Source organism: Gavialis gangeticus, unplaced genomic scaffold (genome assembly GCF_001723915.1).
Source record: "Gavialis gangeticus isolate Ggan-Ray unplaced genomic scaffold, GavGan_comp1, whole genome shotgun sequence".
In the NCBI taxonomy this organism is placed as follows: Eukaryota; Metazoa; Chordata; order Crocodylia; family Gavialidae; genus Gavialis; species Gavialis gangeticus.
The window spans coordinates 127427379-127441126 of record NW_017729032.1 but is presented as its reverse complement, the minus strand read 5'-3'; the positions used below and the strand labels follow the sequence as shown (position 1 = coordinate 127441126).

Here is a 13748-nt window from a genome sequence, read left to right as displayed (position 1 = left end):
TCCCTACTTAGGCACGGGGCACCCGAGTGCCCCCCGTGACACTGGGTCTTCCAAGTTATAGCCCCTTTGCCATTATATAAAAGTTCTAAGTAGTGTTAGCAATCCCTCTTCCTCTGGCTGTGGATTAGTTTTAGGTGCCTAGTTCTTTTTTCAGATCTATCCCAATAAATGTAGATTTTGTGAGAATTTGTCTGCATAAATACTTAGAAATTTCACAAATCCATTCACATTATGGAGCAGAGCTTTTTTGGACTACAGAGCTTATGAACCATGGTTTGAATAAAACCAGCTGCTGCATAATGCTGCACACGGGGCATGTATGTTCATGTGCACATACACACACAGAATTCACAGTTTCTCTGGTGTTGTCAAAGAGTAAGGTCTAGCATACATTTAAAAAATGACACTGAATTAACAACATTAATTTAAAATCAGTCTAGTTAAGTTGGTCCAAAATCATAATGTAAGTGCAATGAAGCTAGTTCAGCCCTACCATGTATATTATTTTAGCATTCTTCAGTAATCTGTTAACAGAAAGTACATTGCATTAAGGAAGTGCTTTAAGGACTCAGTCCTCCAAAGGCTGGTCCCAGCCCAAAAAAAGCTGACGGATGTATTAAAATTCTTCATGGGCAACCATTACATTGGTCTTATAATTAAAGCATATGCATTGGTGTTTTACAAAAACAGGAACAGAATGATCAGTAACTTGCATACCTTAGGGTATGACCTTATTAACAAGGTACTTTGCGGTAAACTAGGGAGTGAATTAGACTGTCAGCTAATCCACAGTAGCTGCTAATATGCATACGTTGACCATACTGGAAGTGTACAAAGTAGCTTATCCTCAGTGAAATTGGGAAAGCTACCTCACATTTACTGTGGGTAAGAACATGCATGTACAGTTACTGCAGAGCACCTGATGCGCTCTAATCTCAGTCTAATTTACCTCATGAGGGGGCACGTCTACATGTGCAATTAATGAGAAGCAATAAACTCTGGAGCTTATTGCTCTGGAGTTTATTGTTCCTGGGCATACCATATGAATGTGTGCTTGGAACCACAATACATTGAGCCGGGTTGGAGCAGCCCTGGCTGGCAGGGAGCCCTGGAGGCCAACCTTCCAGCCTGGGGCTTCTCCCCACCCCAGCTCAATGTGCTGTGGAGGGGCTGGCTGGAGCATGAGGGTGCTTCAGTGCAAGGCTAGATGGCAGGCAGCTGCTGCACTAAAGCACCCGTATGCCCAACCAGCTGGGGAGCACCTACATGTGCATTGCTGCAAAGTAAAAAGCTCCACAGCAGAATAATACTTGTATTGACAAGTATTTTCCTGCTGCAAAGTTAATTAGTTTACTCCAGCCTAATAGGGGTACATAGTGTTTACTACATAACAAGTTAGTCTGCTCCACAGTAAACATCTTGTGTAGACATGCACAGTGAGTTGTTGAGGTGCCCTTGCCCTTAATGTACCAGTATTAGAGGTTTGCACCAGTTTAACTTTGTATTAACTGATTCAGCCAGTTCCCAAGATCTATCCAAAAGTGTTCAAGAAACATGTTGCTCTAATATGGGATTTTCTATTTAATTTCTTAGCCCCCAAACCAATAAGCCATTCAGTATCTTCGGTCAATTTGCGCTTTGGTGGCCGTTCTACTATGAAATCTGTAGTATGCAAAATGAATCCTATGTCAGATGCTGCTTCTTGTGGATCAGAAGTCAAGAAATGGTGGACAAGACAACTAACTGTGGAGAGCGATGAAAGTGGAGAGGACCTACTTGACCTCTAAGTAAAGATACAGTTTAAATCATATTGCAGCAATGTTCACTTCAAATAAAATCTGTTTCTCCATGTTTGGAACTGAACAAAATGTAATTGATGTACGATTAATTTAAAATGAATGCCATGAGATTTTTTCCAAATGCTTATCTTTCTGCCATATGAAATTAAAAACAGGCATGTATGTATGGATTTCAGCTCTGTGGTGATTATTATTGTATGTTAAGAAAATTGTGTATAATATTGCAGTATTGATAAAACCAGGCAGCATATTTTCTCTTTAGCAGAGACAGCTATGAAAGATTTCACACAATCAGTAACTGCATAACAAAAATGTGTATTTAAGATACAGATTTCTGCCATTTTTTTCATCCTTTACTGTACCTGAAAGTGGCCAAATGCTTTACAGTACAGAAGAAAACCTTTTCTTTTCTGTTTCTTTTAGTTCTAGAGTAGCATTTCTCTTGAAAGATTTTATTATTCACAAATGACCTGAAGAGGTCAGCACTGACTTCATATTAAAGGAAAGTATTTTTACAAAATACGGATTGTGAACTTAAAATCTAAACTCTTTCTTGTAATTTTTAGATATGCAACATACAGTATCATTTTAAAATCAGAAAATGATTAATTGGCTTTTTAAACTGTAAATAGATTATTTTTGGTTAGTTATGCAAAGAGCTTGATTTTCATAAAGATATCAGCAAAAAAAAAAGAAAATTAAGAATCTGGTAAAAGACCTATATGTGAAGAACATAATTGTTACATTCTGGGGTTGTCTTCTTCACATGGTGATGACATACATATGATGACATACAGTATCAGCTTCTAATTTGGACCCTCCTTGCATACGTATGAGGTAATTTATTTCTTGTCTGCAGAGTAAAAACTAGTATGCTGAGGGTCCACATTATAACAGAAATAGTGTTCAGTGGTTTTAAAATACAGTGCACTTATGCCTGTGAGGATAGGAATGGATTTATTTTCACCCATTTTGTCACTCTCACTACAGTCCTACCAAGCCAAGATTGTCACATGATTCGTATAACAGGGTAAAAAATGGTTTTGTCCCTCTTATTTTGGGAAAAAAAGCGTCTCAACATGTGTTCTTGTTGTCTTTCACATGGTGCCAACAGTGCTAGATTCAGGCATACACACACAGGGAGGGGGAAAGGAAGTGATAAAAAGCAGCATGAATAATCAGTGAAGCATAGCACATGACTTCTTAGTTCAACAGCATATGGTTATTTAAATTTATGAGCTGAAGTTTTTGCCCTTCCTTCAGAGAAGCTCAGAAAATGTAGGTTTTGTACTAGGCCCTCAATGCAATTGCTTTTTAATATAAATGGGACCTTTTCCTCTGCCCTTATTTCCTATGGAAATGATAGGTTACTCTAATATGGCCTGATGTGAGATCTTATGGGATGCTCACAGGTAATGTATGTCATCACTTAGTATGTTTCCTTTCAAAAAATAACAATTGCCAATGTTCTGCAGTGTTTTCTGGCTAAAACACTAATGTTAAATGATCAGGAGACAGTATTGCTTTCACTGATGCCTTCACTACTAATGCAAAATTAATTTTCACCATAAAATACAGCTTTCACGGTGTCTACTAATGTTTGGTTCTCCATGTGCTATTGGATATATTTTTCTAATTGTCTCAAAGAGTCATAATGTACACATTTGTGTTTGGTGTTCTCTTCATGTTTTGTGGCACATTTAATTTTAAAGCTAGTCAAAACTTATTTCACTTCTACAATGTCTGTAATAAAATATGTGCATTCTATTGTTTATTAACTAGATTATGACAGCAATTGCAAAATCTACAAAACATTACTGGCAACACCAGTATTTTATGTTGTTTTGTGTCAGTTTCAAGTTCAGCTTTTGTATAAAGGCAATATGATAAATATTGAATTTATAAAAGATATGATCTTTGTTGTTCAATAACAACAGATCTTTCTGAATCATTGTTATTGCAAATCTTCTTTCTAAAGATTCTGGAAAACAGTTTTCTTGCCTTACATACTTTGTCAATAAAAGTGAGTTGCGATATTCATCCCCCAAATTTTCATTCTACTGCATTTCATATACTCAGCTCATTTATTATTTGGATGCACAGTGGCCTCCAATATGGATTATTTGAAGTTATTTAAAATACTATCTGGACGTAGCATTTAAGCTATTGGAATTGTCATATTGGATCAGAGCAGCAGTCAATTTAGTCCTGTCTCCGGTATACAAGATGCTTCAGAGAAAGGGCCAAAAACTTCTATAACAGATGGTACTGTTTCATTACTCTGGAGACAAAGCTGCTACAGTTTCCCTGTAACAAACATTTTTGAAGAGTATCCAGAGAAAACAAGCAAATTAAGAATAAGCCAAAAATGAGGATGAGAAAGAATGAGATAGCTGGGATCCAGTTGTCTCTCTCTAGTTTTATATTTAAAGATGTAAAAAATCAGATACAACTATAGCTATGTATAAATGTGAACCAGAGCATTCAGGGAAGCCAGAATTCAGTTGAAAACCTCTTTATGGTACAACCCACCATAAATAAAAGAAGGAGAGAGCCATCACATTCACCCCTGGAACTGCCAATGAATGTTTACACAAGATAAGAGAGAGGTTGAAGGGAGACAACCTGAAAAATACCTCAAGTGCAGTGACAGTTTGCATAAACCATACAGTGTGTCAAGAGAAGGAAAAGCCCACCAGGAAGGCAGAGTGAATGTTGATGTAAATGTCCTAGGGAAGAGAAAAGTTTTAAAAAAAAAAGTGAACCAAATTTTTTTTTTAAGTAAAAAAAGCAACCCAGAGGAACACTCCCACAGGGACGAAAACTTCTGTTTTCACAATGCTCCTGGCCCATGAAATCAAATCCAGAGTTATCGTATGAAAATGAGCAGAATAAAACATGGAATTCAACTCATCCACATACAGAAGTTGCAACCCTGCTCCCCAGGAAATTGATGGCAAAACTCCCAGTGACTTCAGTGGAGCAACACTGAGCTCAGCATGTGTAGCAAGCACACAAACAAAAATGGCCTTTTCGAAAGTCTAAGTCCCAACTTAAAATTAACATGATTTTCAATATAATTTTAGAGTCAAGCCAGAGTTCAGGCAATTAACTTAACAATCCAAACACTTGACAGTGTTTTCTATTATGCAACCTCACAGGTTAATATCTAAAAATGAGAATATATATTTTTGGCAGGCAGGTTCAAAACACTTTTGTTGTTTTATTCACTGAGGTATAGCTGGACTTTATAGTTGGCAGCTTGCCCTCTGAAAATATTAAGTGTCTCATCTCAGTTTTTTTCAAAGAGCTTAATATTGCTGTTATATTAAGTCAATGTGTCTCAACCTTTACAAAGTCAGGACCCTCCACAACGTTTTTGAATTTGGTGGCAACCCCTACTGGTGCTGCCTCAGCTTTCCTCAGCAGTTCTCAACTGGGTGCTACCGCCACCAGGTAAAATTGCTCCATGTATTATGTGCCCAGCTACATCAGGAAGGGCTCTCGAATAATCCTGGCAGGAGAGCTGGTTGATGCTGCACCTCTTCCCAGTCTGAGCCTGCATATTGTCTTCCAGGGACAGATGGAACACTGTTTCCAGGAAGAGCATGGAAGAAGCTGGCCTGGGAAGGGTTGTAGCACGTATCAGCTCTTTTGCCTCCTTTAAGGTTATCAGAGAACCTAAAGCAGGAAGAGTGCACTGTGAATCACAGCCTTGCATGCAAGGCAGTTTTACCTGGACTCCTGAGGGGGATGTCACAGAACCCAGAGGAACATCGTCATCCCAGTTGGGAACCAGTGCATTATGTTATGGGTACTTACAAAGGTCAACCTCACAACTTCCGAGCAGTCAAGGGAAATTTCAACTCCAAAAATGGATTATTGATTTTGTGGGGAAAACTTTTTGACAACAGACTCAGGATAATCTTTTTTACTCTGTTTCCATTTGCAATACACATAGCTCCTGTTATTGCTTCAGACGAGAATTGTAGTTAGCTAAGGCAGCATCAAAGAGGTATTCAGGTGATACAGAAATACTTTTTGAACCCCAACAATCTAAAGCCATATTCAAGGTCCCACCTCCAATTTATTAAGCCTTCAGCAGACACAAGTGGCCTGGATTTTTACTTAAATCACCTCCAGTCCATGCATGCATATTGTATATTCATCTCAGCATCTCTAAGTTTAGAGTCAATGAGCCAAATTTGTCCATGGTGTAATTCCACTGAAGTTACCAGAGATGAATTTGTCTCCATATGTAGGCTGATGTTGGGCAAATTGGTTGTCCTGATTTGTTCAATTGCTCTGCAACACAAAGGAAGCTCACTAGAATTCAATTAACCTACCTCTTAATCTCATGGGCTCTAGTGCCAGAGCTCATTAGCAGTTCTTGCCCATTGTTCTCACTTAAGAACCCTTAAGCACTGGGTTATTAACTCATCAATGAGCTAAATGTATATGCAGTGGCATTTAACCTCCTTCAACAGGTTCCCATCTCACATTCATTTCAATAGCATTATTGATTTCATACTTTTACCTGTCTTGAACACATACAATGGGGAATTTAGGCAAATACTTTGGTCACAACAAAAGCGTGCCTTACAAAATGGCAGCTTCTTATAAGTAAAGAGTCAGGGGAAAAATATCCAGCAGGGAGATGTATAAGATTTTCTACTCAAAATCAAAAGGCTGTTGAATTTAGCCTTTTCTTCTTTTTAATTCAAATTTATTTCATCCAGATTGCAAATTTATTTTAGTTGCTTCCACAAGCCTACAGGGTTTCATGCAACATATTTCTCTACAATATATTTGCTGGATATTGGACATCACATTGTTTGTACTACAGGATTATCAGCGAGTAAGGCTTTGGCAGTGATTCAGACTTTCGGATGGAAGTCACTTCAATGAAATTGCTTTTGGTTCTCTAATTGTTAAGTCCACCTTGTGTGTTTACAGGGGTCAGAGAAGCTGTTTTTCACACGGTTCCACAGACAGAGGGGCTGAATTTAGTGTCCTCTTTGCTATTCTGTCAGCATGGGTTTTTTTAAACTTAAAACCCCCAATTGCCCGACTGACAGACAGTGGCTGGGTACATTTTATATTCTTAATATTCTCCCGGTTAGTGGGAAATGAATCATTATTATAATTTGATTTTTCACATCATATTGCATCTGATGGCAGTTTTACAAGGGTAATCAGTCTTACTTTTCATCTGTGTAGCCCTCACAGAGGCCTACAATCTCCATAGATCAGCATTATTGCCTTCCAGGGTTCTCCGAGTTCCTACTGCCTATTACACCACAGTTAAAAGAATTTTATGTTTTTTCATTCCATGGCCAAACCAAAAAAATCATTTCAGTCCCACAAAAAAGGAATACATTTCACTTTTTCTCTCTAAATAAAAAACATAGAAAACATTTAGTTTTCATTTTAATTTCATTTTGTAGTTAAATATTATTTCATTTCTTTTTTTAAGTTGTAACGTTTTTAGGGGGTTTTTTTGCGTTTCAGTCCAAACCATTCAGCAAGTTAACTCAAATTCACAAATAGTTGTGGCCAGCCCAAAGCTACATTTCTTTTCCATTTTTCTTTTGCAGATAATTTATTCACCCCACCCAAAATTCATCCAGCTATATTTCTAAACTGCACATAATTATAGATTCCATTTTGCTGTAATTTGGCATAAGAATAATGCTATGTTTCTGAGAGAAAAAAGCAAGTTATTTGGCTCATACTATTACTTATTCAGATATTAAATATTATACAGCAATGAACAATTCATTATGTTTCCTTAAATTGGTTGGGTCAAAATTCTGGCTTGTTGATGACATTGCATTTCTTTTAAAATACAGATCATCTAATCTAAACACAACATCATGTACGGGGTAATAGTACCTTTTTTCCTCCTCCTCAGCTGCTTGTCAAGCTTTGGGCATGTGCACATGAACAATATGACAACACGTGAAAGAGGACAGGCTAATTCTGCATTAGCTTTTCCATGGTAACTGCCCCTGTGCATCTTCTTACCTCTGAGGTAAATAGAAGCTAAACCCTTTCCTCCTGTTTTTAGAGCCTTGGTCTACTCAGAAAGTTGGGCTGATTTAACTCAAGCCATGATTTTAAACTGATTGATTAAACCTCAGTTGCTTAGTAGATACTGCTAACGCAATATAAATTTGATTGATATGCATTTAACTTGCATCTGCAAGGCCTTATTTGCTGGAGAAATTGCAGTACTTCAGATTTGATTTGGCTTTTAAAGTGGTTTATTTAGACTAATTCAAGCAGCTACACGAAGAAAGTTTTTTTTCACTTATTTCAGTTTAGCTTAAGCAAATACCTGATGACTACAGTTAAGTCAAAATAAATTTGGTTTGAACTGAACAAGGAGGTCATTTCAATCTCTTACATCAGTTAACTAAATTAACTCATAATCTTGCCTTTAACTGCTACAACTTTTTCAAATAGACATGGTCTTAGTTACAGGTCCAAGCAAAATCTTTATAATCTAGATTTCAGCCAATACATTCATATTCACACTGAGAGTTGCACTGCTTTTCCTAACTGATTCTCTGGGAAGAATATGGAAACTGCTCAGCTTTCTGTGGAACGATCTCTCTGGATATTGTGATTTTAAGTAAGCATGGGTTGCTTTATTAGCCAAATCTTATCTTCCCCCTTGAGCTAGATAGGATAGAAAAAATGCTAAATAAATGTCATGGACCATTTCAGTAAACACTTCAATAGTCTGCATCTTAGAAATCTAAACCCTCTTTGAACGCTAGAGGGCTAACATTACCTTATACTGGAAGTCTGCATGCCTAAAGAAGAGTCAAGATGTGTTGGTTATCTGTATGGCAGCAAATTTTTAAGCTTTGTTCTTAGAGCAGCAGAGGTGGATGACTTCGTGTGCTCAGCCCTTAGATACCAGAGTGACAGTGTCTTAGAAATACCAAGAATTTTCCAGCATGATTATGTGGCACATGACCTGTGATTAATCTTACAGTACTTATTTTGTTTGGGGAGTGTGTTTTTCATGAAATTGATTAAATTTGCATTTCCTATTTTTATGTTGTTTGCACAGAAGTTGAAATATAAAATTGCAGTTTAATAGATTATTTCATTTTCTATCTAATTATTACAGCATTTGCATACCAGCTGGAATGTATTTTATATTCATGTTTGAATTCCAAAGAATAACTCAACTATGATATAATTCACAAAACCAACATACTTAAAAGCAAAGAAACGTGTAACTAAGAACATTGTAAAGCTCACAGTGCATAGTGCATTATGTGTGCACTCATATAGTGCACACATAATGAGCATATATATATACACATTTTTTAGTACAGAGAAATTAATTTCACCACAATTACTTTAGCTCTGACACCGTTTATTTTATGTGTTGTTCTTATTGTCTTTATTTTAGAATATGCAAATGGTCAGTTAAGGGATACTGTTAGATTAAATATAATATTAGATATGACGTTTATTAAATGACAGTTGATAATTTTGGAAAAGAGCATAGACTGTTATTTCTTCAAAATCATGCAGTTTGAAAGAAAAGTCTGTAGTGTTATTAATGTATGCTAAGTCATCTATATATAATTCCTAGCTTTTCCATAGCAGTTTTCATCCAAATATCTTGATGAGTCTGGCAATAGAAGGTATGTATGGGTATTTTTGTTTTATGGATGAGGAGCTAAGACCGCTGGGGCACATACTTTCCCACACACTGGGCGCATCTACACAAGATGCTACATCACTACGTAGCATTGGTGGGCATGAACCATGATGCCACTGCTACTGCTCAGTAGCAACAAGCTATTGTGTCATGAAACAGCCATTTCTTGGCATGACTGTATAGTAACTGCACAGTCAGCGCCTTCCATATAGATGTGGCCACTGTTTCCTTTAAATAGAGTCTGTGCACTACTTTTCAGGGAGTGCAGAAAGTTTGAAGAGATATTAACAATAACAGGATTTGTTCCAAAAGAGGAAAAAGCAACATTAGGCAGAAGCCAGAATTTTAAATCATTAATGACACTAACTCAAAAGCACTTTAGTCAACTGTCTTCAAATTCCTGAAATATATCCTCATGCTTTCAGAGTAAATTAGATGATTTTAAGGTTAAATGTCCCAAGCCAAAATTATCAGAGGTCCTGGTGAACATGGCTATGGAAGAGTTACTTTATTTAGGATAGAGGGTTGGTGGGGAGAGGTTTAGAGTCTTTTTGGTTTTTTCCCATTGAATCTATTGGTTGAGCAGTGCTTTGGGACTCACCTAAATTGAACTGGCATGTAGTGCAACAGACATGGAATGACCAGCAGTGCAGGGACAATTCAGGATGTCTGAAAGCAATGTGCTAAGAAATCCGTGCAGCTAACTGCCTAAAGCAGCATGGTGGACCTCCTACATTAGAAACCCCTCAGCATGGAGAAGAGCAGAGCCATTGCCATCTGAAAGCTCAGGAGCCTCATTACAGGGGTGTAGGTTGTAGCCGTGTTGGTCTAACGACATAGGCAGACAAGGTTCAATGGAGCCTCATTTGCTTTTGATCAGATGCTAACCAACATCAGGTTGGTAGATCCAGGGTCAGCGCTGCTGTAATGGAGCTATCTCCTGCTCAGGTATTGAACCCATATGTCATAACAGCAGGTTATTAAGAGGTGTGCCTAGGGGGGGAAAGGTAATCTGAAAAGGTCATTGATACCAGAATCTTTAGAAAGAAAAAAAAGCCTGGTTAGTTTTCTGCAACAAAAAATGGAATTTCTGCTCCTATGTTCTCCATTCACTATATCGCCTTTCTCCAATTATTCACAGACAGTTTATCCTGTGCTTCCTTGGAAACTCAAATAGGATAAGGGACCTGAAAAGATTATCCCTGCTTTATGGGCTAATCCAAGATTTGCTAAAGGGGTGCAGCACACAGACCCTCAAAACATGGGGGTGTGCAGGTGAGGCGTTGCTGGACCCCCTGGGCTGTTGAGGGATACCTGGGCAGGAAGCAGGCACATAAAGGGGCAACCCCATCCACCACTGCTACTGCCACTGTCCCACCTCCAAAGTCTGTCCTGCCCCACTCCTACCAGGGTTCAGCTGAGGTCAGCAGCAAAACACAGGTTTATCCTTCCAGCACCTGCTTCCTCACCTCTGTCAGGTGGGTCAGGCAGGGAGCAGGCACTGAAAGAAGGGACAAGGGGGTGAAAGAGGCAGCCATGAACAGGTGAAGGAAGAGGAATCCTGTCCACTGCTGCTGTTGTCCCTTGCTGAACCTGGCACACTGCATGGTCACAGCCTGTGGCTGGAATAGGGCACAAGTGGCTTTAGGACTTCCCTATGTCTGGTTCAAGCACAGATAGTGGCAGTGACAGCACCCTCCCCCCCCCCCCCCCGGATATGCCCCTGCCCCCTTCAGAAAAAGTGGAATGTGCATTTGGAAGACAAAAAGGCAAATGGAAGAGCCTAGTGTGCAGCTGGAGTCTGATGAGAAATCTCTCTTCTGAAAAATACATGCTGTTTTTGCGCCATCTTCATGACAATAAGGAAAGAGAACTTTTTACAGGGGTGAATGCAAGAAATAAGCAGGATTTTTAATAGCTACATAGGAGGTTTCTTTAAAATACTTCAGCTGCTCAAAAGCACAGAGTGAAGGATACATCATGCTCTTTTTTCAAGCCTCAGGACCTTGTGAAGTTCTTGTATGTTCTTGTATACAGCATTGATCAGGATTATCACATACCTTCTTGTGCATGCGCCATGGCTAAAAGATATTTTTTCACGATTTGTACATGCATTGTCACACTTTATGTATGAAATATAAGAACATTTCAAATGATTTTCCAGTAAACAAGAATACTAGACAATGTTGGGAGCAGTAAAAAAATTTACCAAACATTCACAGTGCTGTTAGACGTTTCAAACCCCATGTGTTCCAGGAGTGTGGTCTCCCTCTCCGTCCTTCTTGCCTCCTCCAGCTTTTGAGTATCAGGATTTTTCCTTCTCTCTCCCCCCTCTCTCTCTCTCCCTCTCTCTCCTCTTTTTATTATATTTTACTATGAGGAAAATTAAAGAAAAAGAAAAACAGGTGACTGTCCAAACCATGATCTCTATGCCAATAGTGAGAAAATTTTGATTTCACATTGGTTTTCAATTTCCGTTCTCACGGAATCTCCCCAGTCTTGGATGAAATTGGTGGCTGTAAGACATTTTAACAAGTTTCCCCATTTGTAGCAGACCTGTGGGCCTCCTAGGTTGATGACTGAGGGATGAAGGTGAAGGAATTTGGAGAACATCTTAGTAAATGTAGGCAAGATCTGGGTCTTTTGGGATATGGCTGGGTCGAGAAGGTACAAGTGTCATATCCACACTACTTCAGGTTGCCAGAGTGCTTGGTGGATGGTTGGAGCAACGGGACAAGTCAGAAGTAGGCCTGTGTACTATCATCCTTACTTTGTAATCTTAGTGGTTTGATTGGGGCAATTCACCCCAAAAGATCTCATATTGGCCCAAAACTGAGGGCTTTAATGAAACCAGGACTAGAAATATGACTACTGATTTCTCATTTCTTTATGTGCATCTACAACAAGCGTACCTAAGGGAGCAAAGGTGATGTGGAAAGGTCATAGACACCAAGATCTTTTTAAAAAACAGTCCTATCGTTCAGTCTCCATGTAAACTAATGCAATACTACTAGCTTGGAGGGCCAGATACAGTAGGCAAGAGAGCAGTAAGTACTGCAGCAGAGGAGTTTTGGGTGGGACATAGGAGGCTTAAGCAGTGGCTGTGTTTGAATAGTTCTTAAAAATGGATGTCAGGCAGGTTATAATGTGTCATAAATCCAATGTCTATATTTAGTCCATGATTTTTAGTATCCAGGAGGTTGATGAAGTGCAGTTCATAGGCTCGTCTCTGGGAAATGTTTTGTAAGTTTCCTTTTGAGGATCAGGACTGAGAGATTGGAGAGAGAGTGGTTTTCTTGTGAGAAATGTGCCCCCACAGGTAATTGGGTATTCCTGTCTTTGATAGATTTCCGGTGTGCTTTCATTCTGGTGCACAGTTGTTATTTGGTCTCTCCTACATATTTTCCATCAGGGCATTTGGTGCACTGGATGAGATATATAACATTTCTGGAGGTGCAGCTGTAAGATCCAGGAATGCTGATGGCTCTGTTCTGGGGTGTAGTAATTGTGGGGGTGGTGGAGATGTGTTGGCAGGTTTTGCATTTCTTGTCATGGCATGGTCTGGATCCATTTGGTGTGTTCTGGGCATGAAGAAGTTTGCTTCTGGTGATGAGGTTAGTGAGGTTTGTTGCTTGTTTGAAGGCTAGGATGGGTGGCTCTGGGAAGATCTTTTTAAGAATAGGGTCTCTTTCTAGTATGGGTTGCATAGGATCTTAGAGTTGGAAGAGTCATTTATTGCTAACCATGTTACTTGGGAGAAATAATGACCCTTCTTGTGCAATCAAGTACACGCTTTCCCTGATTCCTTCAGCACCACAGCACCAGTTATCTTGCTCACATAAAATCTTACTGATGTTTCATAGCCATACCTTTGTGGCCCACCAAACCTTGCAGAACAATAAGGTAGACCCAACTGGCATAGCCATTTAATCCTTTTGGTGAGCAACTTATTGGGCATTTGAGTGCTACTTACAGGCACAGCACAGTTTGAAAAGCCTATTTTTGCACACACTTGGACACAATTATTATTTCAAGCACATAGTCTTTTCCACTGGGGACAAGCCACCATCACAAATCTCAGCTGACACAAATCTCAACTGACACACCACCAAAAGCTTATTTGTTGCCACCTCCAAGTATCTAAAGCAGTCTGGGATAGCCAGACAGCAATTGCAACACATTTCTTGCCTGGTGTGGCTTGCCCTGTACTGTAATATCAGCAAAACTCCTCACTTAGGACCTGGCACAGGGGTGGGCTGGGC

The 13748-nt window shown here is 39.1% G+C and overlaps 1 protein-coding gene across 3 annotated transcripts in view; it reads left to right on the top strand.

The window, feature by feature from the left end:
- NALCN (sodium leak channel, non-selective) overlaps positions 1 to 3839 on the top strand; it is a 564495-nt gene extending 560656 nt beyond the window's left edge. For all 3 annotated transcript variants that reach the window (XM_019524286.1, XM_019524284.1, XM_019524285.1), the window contains one exon: positions 1594 to 3839. In XM_019524286.1, coding sequence (XP_019379831.1) covers positions 1594 to 1787 — 194 coding nt within the window. In that variant the 3' untranslated portion in view covers positions 1788 to 3839. The remainder of the gene's footprint in view (positions 1 to 1593) is intronic.
- Positions 3840 to 13748: the final 9909 nt, after the last annotated feature.